This window comes from Cervus canadensis, chromosome 31, assembly GCF_019320065.1.
Source record: "Cervus canadensis isolate Bull #8, Minnesota chromosome 31, ASM1932006v1, whole genome shotgun sequence".
Classification (NCBI taxonomy): domain Eukaryota; kingdom Metazoa; phylum Chordata; class Mammalia; order Artiodactyla; family Cervidae; genus Cervus; species Cervus canadensis.
This window is the reverse complement of record NC_057416.1, coordinates 26,395,472-26,416,783: the sequence shown is the minus strand read 5'-3', so window position 1 is coordinate 26,416,783 and position 21,312 is coordinate 26,395,472. Positions and strand designations below refer to the sequence as shown.

At 41.5% G+C, this 21,312-nt stretch overlaps 1 protein-coding gene across 6 annotated transcripts in view; it reads right to left on the bottom strand.

Moving 5' to 3' along the window:
• NRG1 (neuregulin 1) overlaps positions 1 to 20,834 on the bottom strand; it is a 229,230-nt gene extending 208,396 nt beyond the window's left edge. For all 6 annotated transcript variants that reach the window (XM_043454343.1, XM_043454342.1, XM_043454344.1 and 3 more), the window contains exon 1: positions 20,709 to 20,834. In XM_043454343.1, the coding sequence (XP_043310278.1) occupies positions 20,709 to 20,808 (100 nt within the window). In that variant the 5' untranslated portion in view covers positions 20,809 to 20,834. The remainder of the gene's footprint in view (positions 1 to 20,708) is intronic.
• Between the last annotated feature and the right edge of the window lie 478 nt (positions 20,835 to 21,312).

The following is a 21,312-nucleotide window of genomic DNA, read 5'->3' as shown; positions in this document are numbered from 1 at the left end:
TCAGACTTTATTTTTCTGGGCTCCAAAATCACTGTGGATGGTGACTGCAGCCATGAAATTAAAAGACACTTGCTCCTTGGAAGGAAAGCTATGACCAACCTAGATAACATATTAAAAAGCAGAGACACTAGCAAAATAAATAAATAAATAAAAAGCAGAGACATTACTTTGCCAACAAAGGTCTTCCTAGTCAAGGCTATGGTTTTTCCAGTAGTCATGTATGGATGTGAGAGTTAGACTATAAAGAAAGCTGAGCAACGAAGAATTGATGCTTTTGAACTGTGGTGTTGGAGAAGACTCTGGAGAGTCCCTTGGCCTGCAAGGAGATCCAACCAGTCCATCCTAAAGGAGATCAGTCCTGGGTGTTCATTGGAAGGACTGATGCTGAAGCTGAAACTCCAATAGTTTGGCCACCTGATGCAGAAAGCTGACTCATTTGAAAAGACCCTGATGCTGGGAAAGAGTGAGGGCCAGAGAAGAAGGGGACAGCAGAGCATGGGATGGTTGGATGGCATCAATGGACACGGGTTTGGGTGGACTCCAGGAGTTGGTGATGGACAGGGAGGCCTGGCGTGCCGCAGTTCATGGGGTCGCAAAGAGTCAGACACGACTGAGCAACTGAACTGAACTGAATTGATAGATGAGTCACTTCATTGTACAGAAGAAATCAAGACAGCATTATAAAGCAATGCTATTCCAATTAAAAAAAAAAAAAGTGAGGGACCCACGAAGTTACGGCCCAGGCAAGGCAGGAAGAGAAGTGTCAGGCAGGCCCACTTCTGTAGACAGACATCCGGGGGCACCAGATAATGGGCTGACCTTGGTCAAGTCATCATTTTTCTCTTGAAGATGACTGAATTCTACCAGAAGACAAACAAAACAAAAACAAAAACAAAAAACAGGTTTTTAACCTGATTCCTTGGCACACTGGTAACGTCTTACCCCTTTCCTTGTGAACTGGGTAGCGACCACAGCAATTATATTCAGTGAGATTTACACCTTGTCCTATTACATGTTTTGTCACACTTTCTCCTTATTTCATTGACGTTTTCAGGATTAACCTTTTGGTTTATAAAGGCCATCCCTACCTCCACTTGAGGCATTTTCTAGCGATTTCCTTAACTCGAAATTGACCAGATGTAAGATTGCTTAGATCCCAAAGGTCAGTGAAATGCAACAACTCATCCTCAAAATGTTACCTTCTGAAAATCCCTAACTTGAGGGCTCTTCGGGATATCAAATCTCTTGTGAGGCATTCATATCACCCTAAGGTTTTTAGTTTCTTACTGATTAATGATTTCTAGTACTACAGGGTAAGTTTTCCAGGATAACTCTCTGCTGCAAACAACTAAAAATGTTGTTACATGTAATAAGCATCACCTGAAAAGGATCTGACACAATTGGGAACATTTAGGACAAAGTCTGAGGAAAATCTTGAACCTAGAAATAGAAAGGAAATAAGCTCAGCAGCACACACACAGTTCCCTTAAGAGCATTTACCCACCTGGAGGTACGGTCCAGAAGTCCAGACCCAGGGGTGGCCTGAGGTGGGAAATAAGTGATCCTCTCCATATTAACCCAGGTTCCGAAGGGCTATTCCTATACAGAAGCCCCCAAAAGCGATACTCACAGGTAACCAAAACAAAACCTACCTCTCCTCCAACCCCAGAGGACTAAGGGACATTGTCTTAACCCTATGAGAAGCTGGAAGGGAAAGCTGAGGCTAAAGGCAGGTTCTGTAAACCCAGGTAAGCAGAGTGAGAAGCCTTGGAACCTCCAGCCATGAATTTGGTGGGGCGCTAGGTATCCAGCAGGAACAAACCCAGACCTAGGCAGGCATGCATGTGGTTTTGTTCTATGTCTTTTTTTTTTTTTTGTCTTTATTGAATTTGTTACAGTATGGCTTCTATTTTATGTCTTCAGGCATGAGGGATCTTAGCTCCCAGACTAGGGATCAAACCTGCACCCCCTGCATTGGAAGGTGAAATCTTAATTACTGAACCACCAGGGAAGTCCCCTTTAAAAAAAAATTAATCAATTAATTATTTAATTAATTTTCATTCCATGTCTTGAGAAATGCCACAGATCATTTTTCCTGAACAAGAACTAGCACAGGGTCAGAAACAGCTAAGCACACACACACACAAAAACTAACAAAAAAACCCAAGCTGTGAGTGAGAACCAGCATATACTAAAAGCATCACATATAAATGATGAAACAAGTGTGCTTATTCTGCTAAAATAAATAACAAACTTGAGAATATCTCCAGGGACCAGGAGAATATAAACTGCTACATGGAAGATTTGAAAGGGGGTCAGCCAAATGAGACTGCTAGGGAAAAAAAAAGGATTGAAATGAAAAAAATAATGAAAAATCTGAGTATCAGACTGTACACAGCAGAAGAAACAATGAGCGAAGCAGAAGACAAATCAGAAGCAATACAGCAATGGACTGAGACGAACGACTGGAACTTCAAAAGAGAAATAAAGAGAACCGATTAGGGTGAGAGGGTCCAATCCACCTTTAATTAAAGTTCCAGAAAGAGAAAAGAGAATGGGATAAAAGAAATCTTTGAAGAGACATGGGTGTGAATTTCCCAGAATAAAGCAAAGGGACATGTTGAAGAAGCCCAATGAATCCTGAGCAGGATAAATACACACCTAAATACATCACAGTGAAACCAGAAAAAGAAAAAAAAAAAAAATCTTAAAAGCATTCAGAGAAGAAAGGCAGATTACTTTCAAAGGAGTGGCAGTGAGAATGACAACTAACTTCTCAACAGTTTTTGATTGATTAAAGTATACTGACAACTCACTGCATCTTAGTTTTAGACCAAACTGTATATTTTATCTAATACCATAATTGCATGCTGACTAAGCCCTTTCTCTTAGCTCTTTCTCAGAGAGGATGTAAATTTCTGAAAATAATTCTGAAACATTTGGCAGCTTTCAGCTTTATTACCCAATAATGTGGTAAAGCCACTGGACTAGAAATAACAGTGCTTGGCTTATAAGTTTTGTGTGTTAAAATCTTCCCACCAATCAATTAAAATTCCTTCCTGGAGCTGTGCCACAGAGAAAGAGAATAAGTGGAATTGATCCTCTCCTGGTAATAAATGGACCCCTGGATGATACACTTAAATATATCTCCAGGCCACAGTGAGGCACCCAGGGTTTACACAATATTTTCTCACTTAGACTAAGTTTTTGAGAAATAAGTTTTCTTCCATATACTTCTCCTCAGACCCTTGATTTGCACTTTATATCTTATCAATAAATCTTTGAAATGCATAGTATGCAGAAAACATTTTTTGTTTCTATGTGAGGGACCCAGTGTTACTGATGTCAAAAAAGGCAATCAAAATGACTTGTTTACACATTCACAGCAACAATCACAATAGCTTAATCCATTTCACTTAAAAAGAAGTCTGCTGCCTTTCCAATAAAATATTTGCTTTACCAAAAAAAAAATATTTGCTTTATCAACAGGAGGACAGATAAATCTGTGAATCTTCATAATGGAAAGTTTACAAGTATCCTTGATGACAATTCAGAGTTACTACAGAGAAAATATATAGCATCTTAAATTAACGTAATATTATGATCCTCCTGTTAATAAGATGCTTGACACTGTTAAAACAACATGTTGTGCATTTTAGTGCAGGATATCACTTCTGGAAAAACACCACAGCCTATAAAAAAAAAAGGAAATGTCTTACTAGAAAGTGGAGGATGGAGAAGAACCAATATTAAACCTAAAGAAAAATCAACACAGAAAAAATTAAACAACGTTATCATGTTTAAAGCAAATACGTTAAAAGTTTCTCAGCTCTACCCAGTCTGTCTTTGCTGCTCCACACTTGTTGGCCTTGATAGAGGTAAAATCTCATAACTCTTAACTGTATCATATTCTTGCTGGGAACAACTACCTTAAGGTTATCACAGTTCATAATTCACAGCCAGTACCCGGCTCCTCTTGGGAACTTCACATGAAAGGCTTTGTACTAGTCATTTGTAAACATATTTATTATCATGCTCTATATTTTCACTAAATAATTCACATACCTAAACAAATCTTCCAGGTGTTTCCCAAGATACATTAACCACATTACTAGCTCACCGGTCAAAAATTACAGAAGACAATTTCCTACATACAATAGATTTGTTTGCCTAGACCTTACAGGACTATTATTTATTGAATACCTTAAGATTTCTGTAAAGGTATTCACTATAAAATGTACTGGGAAAGCATTACACAGAATTCGGCAGGACAGTCTTAAGGAGACCACCAATGGATACAATGCAGATTTTGAATCCTCTGATAGTTTTCTTTTACATCTAAAACGTTCACACCTTCAGTCTACGGTCACACCACCCTTAATGTTCCTGATCGCGTCTAAAATGTTTACATTTCATCTAAATAAACCTCCTTAATTTTGAGATAAGAAAATAAATCCCAGGTACTTTAAATGACCATAAGAGCATTGTATGTTTTCTCTGTCTGTCTCTGTTCTGCCCACTTGAGCAGCACCCTTTCCACCCCATCACATTGGGATTCCTTCACCACATCTACCATCTACTGCTTTCCTCTTTCTCTCAAAAGATGACTGATTATTGTACAGTTTTACAGGTTCACACACACACACATGCGGAAGCCAGGCTTTCACTCTCCAGCGCTCCCAGCCAGGATTGCTTCCCTGGGGTATGACCTGGGAGAGTCTTTCAATCTGACTGGCTGGGAATCAGCATTGTCTGCCCTCCCAGCGCCTTGGATGGGCTCCAAATGAACTCTTCGGTCTCTTCTAGCCACTAATTAAGGCCCTCATTAAAAGGGCCAGTTGACTATGAATCAGCCAAACTTTGTAAGTTTCTTCCACTCTCAAAGGATCTGTGCTGTCCTACAGGCAAAGCCCCTCCCTGTCCAACCTGTGGAGAGAGGCTTATTCTTCTGCGAAGCCCCAGTTTAGTGAAGGTTCTCGGTAACCTTGAGGACACCGTGGGAGGCCCAGACGAAAACCACCCTATGCTGAGGCTTGGGACCCTCCTTTCTTTTAGGATTTTAGCAAAATCTTCCATTTAAAGGTCTGGACGAAAGAATAATCCTCTAAGGGAGGAAAAAAACAACAACTGCATCTGTCTTTCCTCCTGTTTCCCTCCTTCTCCCCCACAAAAAGCTAAATAAATAAACATAAATAAATCTCCTAAAGCAAATTGAACTACCACTCTGGAAATTTAATAATGGACTAGGAGGCCTTTGACCCCCTGGGTCTCTGGGTCAAAGATAATTCAGGTTGTTAGTGATAAAATGTCACTGTGATCAGTGACTGGTCAGTGGCTCACAGATGCAAGGGAGTCACTTGATGGCCTCCTAGCAGCTGTCAAGGCACAAGTGTTCATGGCTCCTTTTTGCCTGGACATCTTTTCTACAGAATACTCAGCCCACAGAGGTCTCTCTTGTTGCTAGAGCCTGTTGCATCAAGGTATCACGGCTAACAAAGTTTTGGAGCACTGAGACAGCTCACATCCACACCATCTGTGAATTCACCAACCAACCCCCCCCAACACACACACACTACTCCCATCTTTCAGGTTATGACATTAGGATGACTTACTTTACTAGTCATCTTGTTGGTTAATATTTCTTGAACCCACTTGGGCATACGATATAACAAGGGACAATTAGATACAAAAATTTAGCGGATTTAAATTTACTGCAACCCTCAAAATAATTAAAATCATATCAATGATGTACCCCAAACAGCTATCTGATGACAGAAATATATCTCTCTTACTTGGAAGCATAATAACACCTACAGTACTATAAACATTGAATTCATATATGGTGTCCATCTTAGATTTGAAAATGCAGCATTATAGTAATTCTAGTGTCTACCATGAAATCTGGACACCTGGGTTCTAGCACTGGGACAGACATTCTTGCTGGATTTTGTGGTTTCCTCACTTTAAAAGAAGTGATTCAAGGACATGACCTCTAAGATAACCTTTTCAGTTCGAACTGATTCTCCCTCAGAGCTGCTGTGGTTGTATTTAAGAGTTTACTTTTTAGGTAGTATTAATATTGTTTAAGATTATTTTCACTACTTACCAGGAATGACTGCTATTTATTTATATAACAAACTCCTAACGTGACAAACACGATGTTCCAGGCAATGCTCTAAGTATTTATAAATAATAATTCCTTGACCAGCATCAGCTTAGTTTCTCAACTGCCTTTACGTACTTAAGAGAAAAACAAAAACAATTTAGGGTTGAATAAATTTTGAATTCCTATTTATTAGTCTGAATAATTCAGCACTGATTACTACTCACTGAGAACCTGAAGATAAAACATGCAAATTTAAAGTAGGAAAACCACACATGGTCAATTTAGGAACAAATCCATGAATTGCTAGTACTGCTGAATTTCCACTCAGACTTTCTTATTAACTGATAGAAACATAATTATTAAACTGCTTCTCATAAACTCCCACAATGCATCATTTTAAGCAAATTAGAGATATTTCCTTCTTCATTAGACCACTGAATAAATTCTTAAGACCAACAACTATGCCCCCATCACTGTGCTGGCCCTGGAGATAATGAAAACTCACAAGACAGACATGACCTTGAGAGGTTCACAGTCAGGAGATAGGAACTGCTAAAATGTGCACAGATGATCACTCAATTAAAAATTCCTCTGGGTGAGGACACTGGTTTGTTCTCTAAGAATTAAAAGTATCTAAGTGACCAAATCAAATGCTCGAAGTAAAACTGAGATTGTTTTGACCTCTATCCTGCAAACCAAAAAAGGATAAATTTAAAATAAATAAAATAATCAAAGTCAATAAAATAGATTAAAAAAATAGCCCAAGTATACTTTTTGCTTTATAGAAACTAAGGTGATTGAAGATAGAAAGTTACCTATTTTTGTACATACGCTTGTAAATGTCCTTACAATGTAATGACTCCATTCTTACACCAAATCCTGAATATTCATAGGATGGGTAATCACAAAAGTAATCCCATAAAATGTAAACCTATCTGACTGGTTAAAAGGCAGTTGTAGTCCATTTTAAATACAATTATTTATTAATGCTTTTTGGAAGTAATTGAAAATAAAGTCTGTTTCCATAGAAAGCATATACCCACCTATTAAGTCAACGTGCAAATTTAGAACTTGGACCTTTGAATATGTATATCAATATGTAATAAAATTTCCCATTTCTTATTTCCTCGAGTGACCAGAAACATAGTGACTTTGTCCATGAAACCATGTTTTTACTTAAATAAGAGGCTTTTAGTTACAAATGGACCATGAAAAATGACAATTGAAAGGATATCTATTATTTCCTTAATTTATCAAGGGAGCTTTAAACAAAGAACCACTGTATTCCTAACAAAAAGTTAGATTCTTATTAAGTTCTGAGTAGGGACTCTATTCTTATATTTTATAGGGAGTTGACATATTCACACTAGCAAAACACTGAATCTTCCAGAGGGTGACTTCTCTCTGAGCGAATGTGAGAATGGTAAGACCACTGGGGGATGAATACACTGTTCTCCTGAAACACTTATAACTTATCTTGCTCAAGAGCAACAACATTATTCAAAAGCCATGCCATCTAGCTGCCTTAGAGTTTCATAGCAACAAATCCCAAATGGGCATTTGCATTAAGGTCAGCATTAACTTCACAAAATCACATGTCTAAAATGACAAAAAAAGACCATTCAGTCTCTGGCTGTCTCTCTCAGGGAATCCTATAATGTCTGTAGGTGTCCTGAAGTTTTCCAAACATGCCTGTCCAGATGCAAATCCCTGTAAGAGAGTTACTACCATCCTTCCGGCTCCAGGGTGTTTTGGTCCCAGATTGATGGGCTCAGGGCAAGATGGCTGCATCCTGCCTTTTCATCAGGATTTCAAGAGGTGAGATGAAGTAAGCCTACCCTCAGTGGGGGGGTGCAAGGGAAAACTGAAATCTGTCTTTATCTTACAGTCACCAAATTCAGATACAGGGTTGTCACTGAGCTTTTTATGTTTTGTGAATATTTTCTCTATTGCGAGTAGCATCTTGTAAGTGGTGCCATTTTTTGCCCTGTACAGTCTAACTCAGATGCTGTCTTGGTGAAGGGCATCTCTTGTACATTCGATCTGAGAGGTGAGTGAGTCTCTAGCTCTCAGAAACTATACTCTCTACAGGGTCCCTGAGTTTCTGCTAATTCCCAGTGGAAGATAATGGCCTTGTCTTACCTACCTTCCTTCTATATGTATAACTCTTTCCCAAAATGGATAATGCATGAGCTGTTCTCTCTCCCATGCCCCAGTGGAGGCTAGTCTCTTTATTTTTGGGCCACACTGTGTAGCATGCAGGGTCTTAGTTCCCCAACCAGATATTGAACCCGTGCCCCTGCAGTAGCGAAAGTGTGGAGTCTTAACCACTGGACTGCCAGTGAAGTCTGAAGCCAGTCCTTTTCGACAGGGCATGAATAATGCACACAATATTTAAAACTCTGATGCTGCTTTCCAAATACCAAAATATATAAAATAATTCTTATTCATATTTCTCCTTCCTGTCAGGTTAAGGGCAATGGAGAACACACCGTACAATCAACATGTGAAAACAAAACCCAAAAAACAACCGTTAGGGCCCAAGTCTCCCATTCTTATTCAATTTAATATATGGAAAACTATGTATTTCATTCTCTATTCAACTCAGTAGTCAAATAATTGGTTTTCTCTTGACAAACCCACTAGCTCATTTCCATAATTCCTGTACATATATAACTCTTTCCCAAAATGGATAATGCATGAATCGTTCTCTTTCCTGCCCCCCAGGGAAAATTTCAAGCATACAGCAAGGTGACCTCACTAAAGAAATTATAACCACTGTCTATTTTCTGTATTCGAATTAATCCTTCTGGGAGCAAAGTACCAGTCTTCAATATATTTCTCAGAAATAGATTACAATAATTTTCAATATTAGTGCTATTTTAACTGTTTATAAAAATCTACCATTTCACAAGCTTCAAGGCAGGCTCCCCTTCTTTATTTACTGAAAAACCACTGAAAGTGGAAAATGTAGAAAGTTCTATAATTTCAAACAATGAAATATCATGTGCTTAATACAGACACTGTCACTCTATTGGCAGAGAAAAGAGAACATACCAAAATATAAAAGCAGGCTTTTATACATATACACATACATACATGTACATATATATACATACACACACAAAATAATGTCAACTTAATATACAAATGGAAAATTTTTTCAGACAATAAAGTACACACACATAGCACAACACAATATGCTCCAATTAAAATCAATTCATCATTACAATTATCTATCCTTGTAATGCAGGAAACAAAATAGTCAACAAATATATACAGACAAATGATTCTCACTCCTTTATTCTATAAATATTTGTATGCAAAGTACTCTGCTAGGCACTATGTGTAAAACAAAATTATCCTTGACCATCAGGGCATAGGAGATTAGCAAAGCAAAAGTTATAACTAAAGAACTAACTGGCATATATTTTCAAAGAAGTATATTATTAAAAACACAAGCACACGTAAACTATTATTGCACCCATCCATTAAAACATCACTCCTAGTATTCCTCTGTTCTCCAAAAACACGAGTTTATCTATAGACCAAAATTCAAGGTAAGTTCAAGGTCAAGACTATCTGGCTGCTCTTTTTAGGAATGTGTTATATACATGGCATCCAACTCTCAGCAACAGCCCAAAGCCATAGAAGGTATGCCTAATAAATATTTGACATGTATTATCAATAACACGATGGTTATTTACAAAGGAGCTTTGGGTATAGGACCCTGTGAAAAAATGTACAGTATTTATAGTTATTTTTGGAGGGTTTAAAGTTCAGACAATATTGATACAGATGCATGAAGTAGGAAGATACACTGGAAAAGTGCTTAGGTTTTGTTAATATTTAAACAAAAAAAAACAAAAAAAAAGTGATCATTTAATTCCTACTCTGTACCCAGCACAACACTCAGCATTACTCCTAGAACAACCACGTGAATTATATCGTATTTCCCAGAGCGTACACACATAGAAACTGAGGCTTACGCGCTTGTCACTGTCAGAGTTCACCCCACGCATCCGAGGACAGAACCAGAGCCTTCCTTGCCTTTCAACCACTCCTCTGGCGGAACCCAAACCAGCATTTCTAACCCTGGAGGCACACGGCCATCACTAAGACAGGCCCACCATCAAGTGTCCCCGAAACCTCTACTCTGGGGTGCTCAAGGTCAAACTTTCATGCTGGTATATTCTGAATCACACTCTATTCAAACACGACAATTCAGTTCTCACTTGGACTGTTGGTTAGGGAAGAACAGAGTCAATTTTTTCCCCCCAGTGGTCACATTCAGAAATGGGGTTTTTATTTTTAAGGTGAACAGGCCAGAAAATGTGCAGAAAAGGCAAAATACTGCTCAGTTCTAAAGTGCTGCCAAACGTCAAGATACTGCCTGTGAGAAGATGGCTGGATCAAAGGTGTCAGGAGTGGGACCACACCCAGGAGGGCGTAAATCCAGGTATGGGCTTCCCTGGTGGCTCAGTCGGTAAAGAATCCGCCTGCAATGTGGGAGACCTGGGTTTGATTCCTGGGTTGGGAAGATCCCCTGGAGAAGGGAATGGCAACCCACTCCAGTATTCCTTCCTGGAGAATCCCCAAGGACAGAGGAGCCTGGTGGGCTGTAGCCCACGGGGTTGCAAAGAGTCAGACATGACTAAGCAGTGTACAACACACACGTGCTTTTCTGTGGGGGTGACGGTTCATCCCACCCCCTGTGGAATATATAGATGTGGGTTCAAAATGTCATTCACACTGTGTGCCTCCTTCACTCCAGTGGGTTTGGGGAGAAGAAAAGAGAAGCATCAAAATGAGGAATTAAAGCTTTCATTTGGGTTACGCCAAACTGCATGAGTACACGTTTTAGAGTCAGCTCAGCCCCAAATGAGGTTACAAATGGATAGAATGTTGGCCTCCATCCAAAGAAGGCTTCCTACCGTATACTCACATATCACATGAATACAGAACACAAATACAAAACAACCCTTTCAGTTAGATGCTCGTAACCATTAATACAGGGTAAACTCGTAACTAAAAAGCCATCTTTCCAAGTTTGGAGGAGAAGAGAGGCAAAGGAAATTCCACACAGAAAAAATGTTTTCCATATACCAGTTCATGTTAAACAGCCCAAATGGCCTTCTTGGTCAACCCAACACAAATGTTCACATTGCAGATATGAAACCACAGCGTGCTGTGTCCCAGGAGAAATCTGCAGCCTACTTCCCGTCAATCACTACTAAAGCAAGTCACCAATCCTCTTCTGCACCCCCTTCACCTGTCTCTCAATACAACAGAAAGTCCACTGCATACCATGAGGAAAGGCGAGAAGAAACACATCCAGGGAAAACTGGAAACTTTTGTTAACTTCTGATAAACTTAAGGACAGAAAGGGCATTCAATTCACAAAATCCACATTTCTAAACTAAACAGCAACGTATGTATTTATCTCTAAAATACAAAACTCTCTTATCATGGGCATTAGTTTATTTTTAAATACCTACTGACTATCTCCTTCACTTTCTTTCCTCTTTGATTTTTGCATGCATTTCTTACCAGTTCACGTGCAAATATGATTTCCTATTATTATACACCAGTGGAAAATTTCAAATAGATGATGGACTAAACAGTTAATTGGTTGGTATGGAGATGGTTGCGTGGCATCACTGACTCAATGGACATAAGTTTGAGTAAGCTCCGGGAGTTGGTGATGGACAGGGAAGCCTGGTGTGCTGCAGTCCTTGGGGTCGCAAAGAGTCAGACACCACTGGGTGACTGAACTGAACTAAAAACAGCTAATTAAGATAAAAAATTCTCTTCAGGGCTTCAACAGAGAAATTTTTTTTTATGCATAGTTAATATCCAAACCGTGCCTTACCTAGGATTGAAGTACATTTTTGAAAAAGTTACAAAATGTACAGGAATTTTCATTTTAAATTCTGGAGTCCTTAAATATAAAACAGTCAGTATTCAGAACATTTTGATAAATGCATAAGACTTATTTGTTCTGAAAAAAAAAATTTTCCAAGTTAGAATTCAGACATTTCCTTTTAACAACTGGTTTTATATTTACTGTGGAATAGTTAAGGAGACTGACATATCCTTTAAAAATGGAGTTTGTCTTTACAATTGTGAGATTATATGTAACAAACAGGTGAGTTATAAACAGATACATATATACTTTAAAAATCTGGCTTTGTCTAATATTATCCTTCTTTACAAAGTAATAGAGGCCATTCATAATGAACACATTTTCACTTGACAGTAAAATTCTATTAAAACTACTAGAAAAACTGAATTGCTATAGTACAGTGAAACTGAGTCAAGTCTTTAAAAATATTATTCCATAAAATAAGGCCAAGATTGCTCACTAGTCAATATTTCTCACTCACATCTCTGTAGAAATATGGTGGGTAAGATAAAGCATAATAAGAGTTTGCTAAAGAGCTGACTCATTGGAAAAGACCCTGATGCTGGGAGGGATTGGGGGCAGGAGGAGAAGGGGACAACAGAGGATGAGATGGCTGGATGGCACCACCAACTCGATGGACATGAGTTTGAGTAAACTCCAGGAGTTGGTGATGGACAGGGAGGCCTGGCGTGCTGTGATTCATGGGGTAGGACATGACTGAGCAACTGAACTGAAAAGGTTCAAAAAAATCCAAGTGGTATGTTATGGTACAAATGTATTACTTTTCTCTCCAAGGGAAAGTGCTCTTTGCCCTGGCAACCTACGTTTATGGTGAATTCATTTTACATAGATATCACATGACCTGGTCTATTTATTGAAGAAAATGCCACTGGTTTAATGACTTCCTAGCCCAGATTTCTTCTATACCATATATTACTTTAACCTCACTTAATTAACAAAATTATGAATTTTTTTCAAAGTTGTCATTCTTCTATTTTTAAAAACACTATGTAAGGCATAAAGTCAAGCTATTAACGAGAGTCCAAATACAAAACTATGACACTGACAATATCCAGTCATGCATCATTTATAGAATTGACAAGTTCTGATGGTTCAGCCTAATAAAGCATTTCCCTGACTCTCTCATATCCCTGAAACTACAACTTAACAGCTTCCCAGAGGACCCAGCTACCTGCAATTGAAGCTATAAAACAGAAGGTCTGGAACACCAATGCAGAGCACAGGCTACTTTCCATCAATAATACCTTACCTGGACCAAAACAACGTGAACAATATTGTCCTTTAAAAAGAGAAGGGAGTAATAGACTTGGAGTAACTCACAGTGAAAGTGATCAGCGCAGGGTGGAATAAACCATGAGCAAATAACAGTTCTGTGACAGTGTTATAATATTAGCCCATATCCAAGAGAATTAGTCATGCCAACCCATTTTCAAAAATGTGTAGCTCAGTCAAAGTAAGGTTCATAAACATTTAGCTAGGGGTTGCGGATACGGTGTAAAGACATGACAATGGACATATCCCTAAAGATCCTTCGTTTTTGATGTGTTCATGTATAAGTTTTCAATGTTATAGTGAAACTTTTCAATATGACTAAATATCTTTGTAGATACTGCCCAAACTTATGCCAAAGAAAGTGTTCTCCAAGGCAACCGAAAGATGCTTATAAGATGCTAGTTCTTTGGGGAAAAGTTTCTGGCTGAGATATACACACTGCTACATATAAAATAGATAAGGAATAAGGACCTACTGTATTGCACAAGGAACTCTACTCAATACTCTGTAATAATCTGTAAAGCAAAAGAATCTAAAAAAGAGTTGATACATACATACATATAATCTAAAAAAGAGTTGATACATACATACATATATATATGTGTGTATAACTGAATCACTTTTCTGTACATCTGAAACTAACACAGCCTTGTAAATCAATTATATCCCCATAAAATTAAAATAAAAGGAAAGTAAATTTCAGAGATGTGCCCTTGCAAATTGACAACTGCATAGTCATCATCAGAATAATGTCTTGGAATGTTCCGATTCAGAGTTCTTAGCAAATTTGGTCTATTTTGGTCTAACTGGGAAGCAAACTACAGTTGAGGTAGTAACTCTGAGGAAATCCAGATCCTATTCCTCCCCAAAGATTGCCCAGAATATCGAAGTCAATTTAAGGAAAGAAAAAAGGAGTCATTCTTTGGGGAATAGCAGTGTAATGCTCTTGGAGCACCCTCTGGAGGCCAGAAAAAGGTGATACTGGTGAAACACAGAAAGACAAGAATTCTGACCATATCTGACCTTCCAAAGGCAGAACTCCACAGACCTACTGGAGCTGGACTCAAAAATGCACTTACTCAGTCTTAATACGGCGACCTAAGAAACATGAATACTTAATTTATAGTTTACAAATGCAAAATAAATCCAAGGTATACGTAACACATTCTCAAATAATTGTTCATTCAGTTAAAAAAAAAAAAAAAGGAATGCACTGATGTGTATTTTCAGCCTGCCTCCTAAATTCCTTAAGGAATGAACTGCAGAGACATCTTTTCATATTTAGAAGAGAGGGCTGTGAAAATGTGATATTTTCATTTACAAAATGTAAGGAAGTAACGTTGTTGTTGTTGCTCAGTTGTGTCTGACTCTGCAACCCCAAGGCCTGCAGCACACCACATTTCCCTGTCCTTCACCATCTCCCAGAGCTTGCGCAAACTCATGTCCACTGAATGCCATCCAACCATCTCATCCTCTGTCATCCCCTTCTCCTCCTGTCTTCAATCTTTCCCAGCATCAGGGTCTTTTCTAATGAGTCGTCTCTTCACATCAGGTGGCCAAAGTACTAGAGCGTCAGCTTCAGCTTCAGCATTGATTTTCTTTAGGACTGACTTAAGTCAACCCTAAAGGAAGTTAGGTAACAAGGTTATATAGGGTATTACTAATTGTCAACTTTTCAAAGTAGCCAGCTTTATGTGTATCAAAATTGAGAATAAATGAAGGATGAAACTTTAAAAGAATTTTTAAGTTCTAACACCTCACTTTTTCTAAAGCAACAAACACTGACATCTATTGGCATTCTGGTAGCTTGCTTTTAAAAACTCTCTTAAAACCCACATAGGACACGTGTGTAAACATGTAGGATTAGGATGAACCCACCAAAGCACATGTTCCTTTGAGGAAATTTCATTTTATGTACCTGATAGTATACTTGTTATTTTCCTCTCATGAAGAGAAAGAGTTTTTAAGCTAATACTGTATAATATCAGTTTCTATATTTTCTGTTTGTCAAGAGAAGAGAATTCAAGGGTTAACCAAAATACTAGAAGTCTACTTTTCTATTTCTTTAAAAAAATTTAAATTACTTAAACAATATTGACATTTGGTCTGTTTTCTTCTGTCATATAAAAATAGGATGTCTCTCAATACTGTTAGTGTCAAATTTCACTTGTGAGAATGCTAATAACACATCGATGTACTAAGATTCACACTCCTAGAACTTTAAGCATTACCTGTAGCAATCTAGTACCCATACCTGGAGAATCCCATGGACAGAGGAGCCTGATGGGCTACAGCCCAGGGGGTCGCAGAGACCCGACTGAGCACAGACATGCAGCCTATAGCCATTCTAGTGAGGGGCAGGGGGATAAAATAATGAAATATGTAGATTTTTTTATATTCATTATTTTGTTTATATTTAGAAATACCTGCACTGGATTCTAGGAACCTTGCTGGCAACATACCGTTACACTTGATTAAAAGATAACCAAGAGCATGTTGACACACAGTTTCCTTTTCAATTCGTACTAGTTCCCAAAGAGAAGACTATGCATGCATTCTATATAAGCATGGACTCTTCAGTGTGATCAGAAAAGGACTCGTGTTTCAAAACCTTCTCGAGCTTGAAACCTCAACCTTTTTCAGCCAGAGATAAAATGATGTTGCACCTCACTCTACTTTCAATATTTAGACTCCATTCAGGACTGTTTTCATAATACATATATGCAGTGATGGTATTTGACATACTTATCCACTTTTCTCTCTATTTACAGGTAGTAGATATTAATATTTATACTTACTCTGATCTAAGGCCAGCTGTGGATTGTTTTTTTTACCATAAAAGGTGAATTTGGAAAACTTTAATCAAATATCTTGGCAAAGGCATAGATGCTTTGGATATTGATGGGGCACTTACTACTGCTGTTATCTCGTTTAAGCCTCAGAACAACTCTACGATAACGTGATCATGATCCCGATTTTACAAATAAGGAAACAGGCATGGAGAGATTAAGTAACTTGACCATGACTATACAAGTAAAGAGCAGCAGAACTAGGATTTAAACCCAGGCAATCCAGCTGTAGTGCTAAGAACTAGGTATCCTGTAATAGGCAATTTTGTACTAAAGGACAGGTGACAAAACACACAGACATCTGTTACATTGCCTGGAACATGGTAGGATAGTTAATGAAGAGCAGCTCCCTTATTAATAAGTATAAGTGTCCAGCCTAGTGCCTGGCATGTAATAACGTGTTCGCTGCTTTCACACTGGTTCAATATTTTCTAATTACATATTTTGTGTTTCTTTTCTCCCCATTTTTCCATCAGTATCCTTCTCTCATTTTGCAGTTAGCAGAACAGTATCTCAAGTTTCTCCCACTCTTTCTGCTTTAAAACAGTTCTCCAAAATAAACCCAACTTCATTCTAAAATGAACATTTAATGCGTTTCTTAATTACATAATCTAAGTGGTTACAAGCCAGCAGGCTGAAAACAGATCGTGGGGCATTCTTTCTGTTCTGTAAACACGCGCTGCCCTAGTTGGGACGGCGCACTTTATACCCAAGAATGTTGACAAGCACTTCAGCCTGGGGAGACACTGAATTAACAAAACAGGTGGGTGATGTCCCCGGGGGAGCACCTGGCTGGCTTCTACTCATTTGGGATATTAAGTGTCTTCATGACTCCACCACTTGTACTTACAAATGACTCCTGATGCTAGAGATGAAGGGAGACCTAGTAGTTCTAGAACTGAGCTAGGCTTGATAATAAGTTGGTTCCAGGTCATTTAAGAGGAAAAAAAGAATCCTTCGCAGTGTTTTAAAGAAACAAAAACATCAGCAAGCAGAGGTTCACAAAAGGAGCTTCGAGCCAGACACCAAATCTGGGGAGGAGGGTGAAGCTCTGGGTTTGCAATTCAGGCTTTGACAGACAAAGTCTGTTGAGCTGAATCAAGATGAACAGCCTGGACATGGGAAGTCCATGAAAGAGGCGCGGGAAGTTACAGGGCTCTTGGTACATGGATCTGAGTTGCAAAGCCCAGGATGATGCTGAGTTTGCTTTTTTTTTTTTGAGCCAAGAAGAAGAATCAATGACCCCAAGGGCTTGGGACCCATTTGAGCCATTACTGGAGCAGAGATAATGCTGCTGAACATCTGCAGCCCCAATAGTATGCAATTCAATATTCAATTAATTGTAGAAAAATGCGATGCTATGAAACATAGCTACGTATGTATCACGTATCAGTCACACATGTCGCATGAAAGTTAAAGAAACCTTTCCCCCATCCCCAAAACGATCCCTCCAACAGATGTGTTTATGCCTCTGCATATAATACGGCACACAGCAGGGCTGAGGGGCTGAGTTCTCAGTCTTATCTCTCCCTTGACTGTCATGAAGTAATGTTATAACATCCAAAGGGAGGCCTGGCCATTGCATAGGCGTCATAGGGGATAGAAGGTTCCAGCGGCTGTTTTAAGAAAGAGGTGAAACTTGGGATTGAAGGACAGTGATGGGGGAGCTATTTAAGAGACGGGTGTCCTTGTAAGCCCTAATTTGAGCTGGTATGCCAAGTGGCAATGCTATAACCATGGCCTCTAGAGGTCATTTCCTTTGAGGATGCCTGAGGACTAAAGAGTGCAAAAATCCTTGACAAAGAGGTGTGTGTTTTTCTCTCGCAAACCACTGTGGCTCTCACTTATTTATTCTCCTAAGATAAGGGAAAGTACTGACAACATTACAAGGGAAAGGACAAGAAGGAACAAACAGTGATTTCCAAGCAGTACTATTTAATGCCATGTGCTGTTACCTAAAGCAGGTTTTCAGCTGATGGCTCTTTTTGAATCCAATGAAGAATAAATATTCTTATCTGGTTTTTAGGGTTTAACAAGCACAAGGGGCCTTGGAGGAAGGGTAAAATGTTACTCCCCAAAGAAGACAACCCACCCGATGGAAAAGAGACAAAGACACCGAAAGCTAACCTAGAGCCAAGTTCACCCCAGGTTCTCTGGGAAGATAGTAAAGAAAACATCACTTAACTATCTCTTCCCCTCATTCTCCCCAACCCACACCCACCCACCCCGCCGCCAACCCGGGGCGGGGGGGCAACCATAAGTTTCTTCTCTAAGTCGGTGGGTCTCTTTCTGTTTTGTAAGTAAGTTCATTTGTTTGGGATGGGCAAGGGCAGACTGCTATGTTTAAAATGGATAACCAACAAGGACCTGTGCTTCTGTATAGCACAGGGAACTCTGCCCAGTTACTTGGCAGACTGGACCGGGGGGAGTTCAGGGGAGAATGGATACATGTGTATGTATGGCTGAGTCCCTTCGCTCTTCACCTGGAACCATCACAACATTGCTAATCGGCTATACCCCGATACAAAATAAAGTTTACAAAATAAAGAGAATGTCACTTAAAGATGCCAATCTATCTGGTTTAAAGGGGATTACAGCGATGGGACTGCACAGCATAATGAGGGTCGCCAAGGATGCTCTGGGACCCTGTGCCAGGAGGTAACGTTACATGGTCCCCACACAGCTGCCTACCTAAGAGAGGAGATCTGCAGGACACAGAAATGCCTGCTGGCTCTTAAAATCTCTCCCACCTCCAAGGGTGCTTATCTGAAATGCCTATGTTAACTAAGGCACTGCTGCCCTGAAGCGGTGACAAAGTGCAGACTGAAAGAGATGCTCCTTCAAACCACCATCCCCTCCTTAATTCATCAGACCACCTCCAGAGGACCCTAGAAACTTCTGAAGGCGGAGTCTTCCCAGGCAGGACAGGACAGCACTTAAAAGAGCCCCGCAAAAAATTCTTAACAACTTTCCCATTGTGGTCAGGTCTAAGAGTTCTTTCACTCACTAGGCTGGCCTATGAAAGGGCAGTAGAGAATGTCACTTAGGGAGGTTGCCAATCCAGCTCCCCCATTTCAGCCCTGGTTGAATAAAACGCGATAGGGATCTCCAAAATAGAGGGAGGTAAGGAAAATTTCAATTACACCCTCCTAAGGACTAATGCAAGGTAACGATAGTGAAGCTGATCAGCAGTATCTTATCATAGAAGCAGGCGCAGGAACGGTCGGTCAGTGGCCAAACAATTACTCTCTGTTCAATTTGTTTTGCTCAAAACCTGCTTAAGGTCTCTGCCAATAAGCCCGGCTCTGAAATGCTCTCAGTGATGCCAATAAGAGAACTAGGCAAATCTTGTTTTCTTCCCGCAAGGAACAGGCAAATACCTCTATTATCTTTCTCAGTCACGGTACTACCAAGTGCTATTGAATTAATTCCTCAGAAGTGTTTTATAAACTGTGCTGGGGGATGTTCTACGTGACTTACGGTATCTGGATCGATTAAGAATTGAGAATCCCAGAAGCAGAAAAAAGCCCGTCTATTCCCCCCTCCCCCCTTTTTTTTAATCATCTTCACTGAATCACTCATAAACTAGTATCTATTTGGAATACCTCCTATGTCCAAGGTAGTGAGTAGTGTCTACAGCATCAGCCCTTCTCAGTGAAGCAGACGGTGAAACTGTCACTCACGCCCGTGTTCTGATGACCCAACAGTACTTTTCCCTACAAAGTCTGAACTGCATTTCCTTTTCTATTACAACCAGCAAGCAACTGGGTTCAAAAGTTTAGGTGAACTTTTGCCTTATGGGCATCTCTTGGGAACATAAATTAACCGTATTGATCAAAGAGGCCCCGAGAAACAGAACTGCAAAGCCGAAAGTTTGAGAACCTTTTTGGAGTGGACCTGAGTCCTGGCGCTGGGCTGGGTTTGATGTGCTTCGCTGACCTCTAGGAATCTCTCTCCGCTGATCGGAACACCAGTACCGCAGGGCTGAAGGGGGGTGAACGTCCGCTCACACCCGGACCCCGCACTCCTTCCCCGGAGCCCAAAACACCTCTGCGCGAGCGCTCGCATGGCCTCTCTCTAGCGCACCCCTTCTTCCGAGCCAGGCGCTCGGAACGGGGGACACCCGTTCCCGCTTTTCTCGCTAGAGGGCAGGCGGGCCCCGTGCAAAGCGCGACTGGCGCGGGACCAGCGCGCACCCGGCCTCGGCTCCGGCACGCCAGGTCCGGCTCCCGCTGAGGCTCGGCTCTGCGGCGCTGGGCAAAGGCCGTGCCAGGGAGCGCGGCGCGTCCGGATCCTCCCGGGGCGCGGGCCCGGCTGCCGCCCTCACCCGGCGCGCGGGGCGCGGACGCCCGGGTGGGGCTCGGCGCCCAGGTGAGGGGCGGCTCCAGGGAGGGGCGAGCACCGCCCGGCCCTGCGGACGCCCGGGAGCAGAGCCAGCGCCGGGTGCGCAGGGCGCGCGGGCTGGCGAGGGAGAGGCGACGGCAGCCGAGAAAGAGGAGGAGGAAGAAAAAAGAAGGAGCAGGCTCGCGGAGCCCCGGCCGCGCGGCGCACTCACCTGGGCTCGGGCCGCCCGCCGCGGGCGCGGGCTTCTTCCCGGAGCCTCGGTCCTTCTTGCCGCCCTTCCCCTTGCCTCTGCCTTCTCTGCGCTCCGACATCTCGTCCGAGAAGTGCACGCTCGGCGCGGACGGCTCCCGGCGAAGGCGACGCGCGACAAGTTTGGGTCCGAGGGCTGGGATCGGCTTCAAGAAAAGTTTGTCCCGGGAGTGGAGGCGGGCCAGCGGCCGGGCCGAGGCGTGCGCGGCGTGGGGGGGGGGGGGGGGGAGCGTCTCCTGTGGCCGACGGGGAGCGCGGGGACGCGACGTGCGGTCCGGGCCACCTGGGACTGGCGGGCGCTCAGTCCGGCGGTCGTGCGCGCTCGCGGGGTGGCTCCTGCTGGCGCGCCGCTGGGCAGTCCTCGGTTCCCGCCGCGGTCCGCTCCTGTCGCGGCCTCGGTCCGGCGCGCTCGCAGCCCGAGGAGGGAGAGGCGATTACCGTCCGGCCCGCGCTCGCATCACCCGGGCAGCCGCCGCCGCTCCGCTCCTGCCCTGCGCGCGAGCCCAGAGTTCCGACAAGTTGGGGGGGGAAACTCCTCGCCGGCTCTTTTTCAATTGCCCCACCGC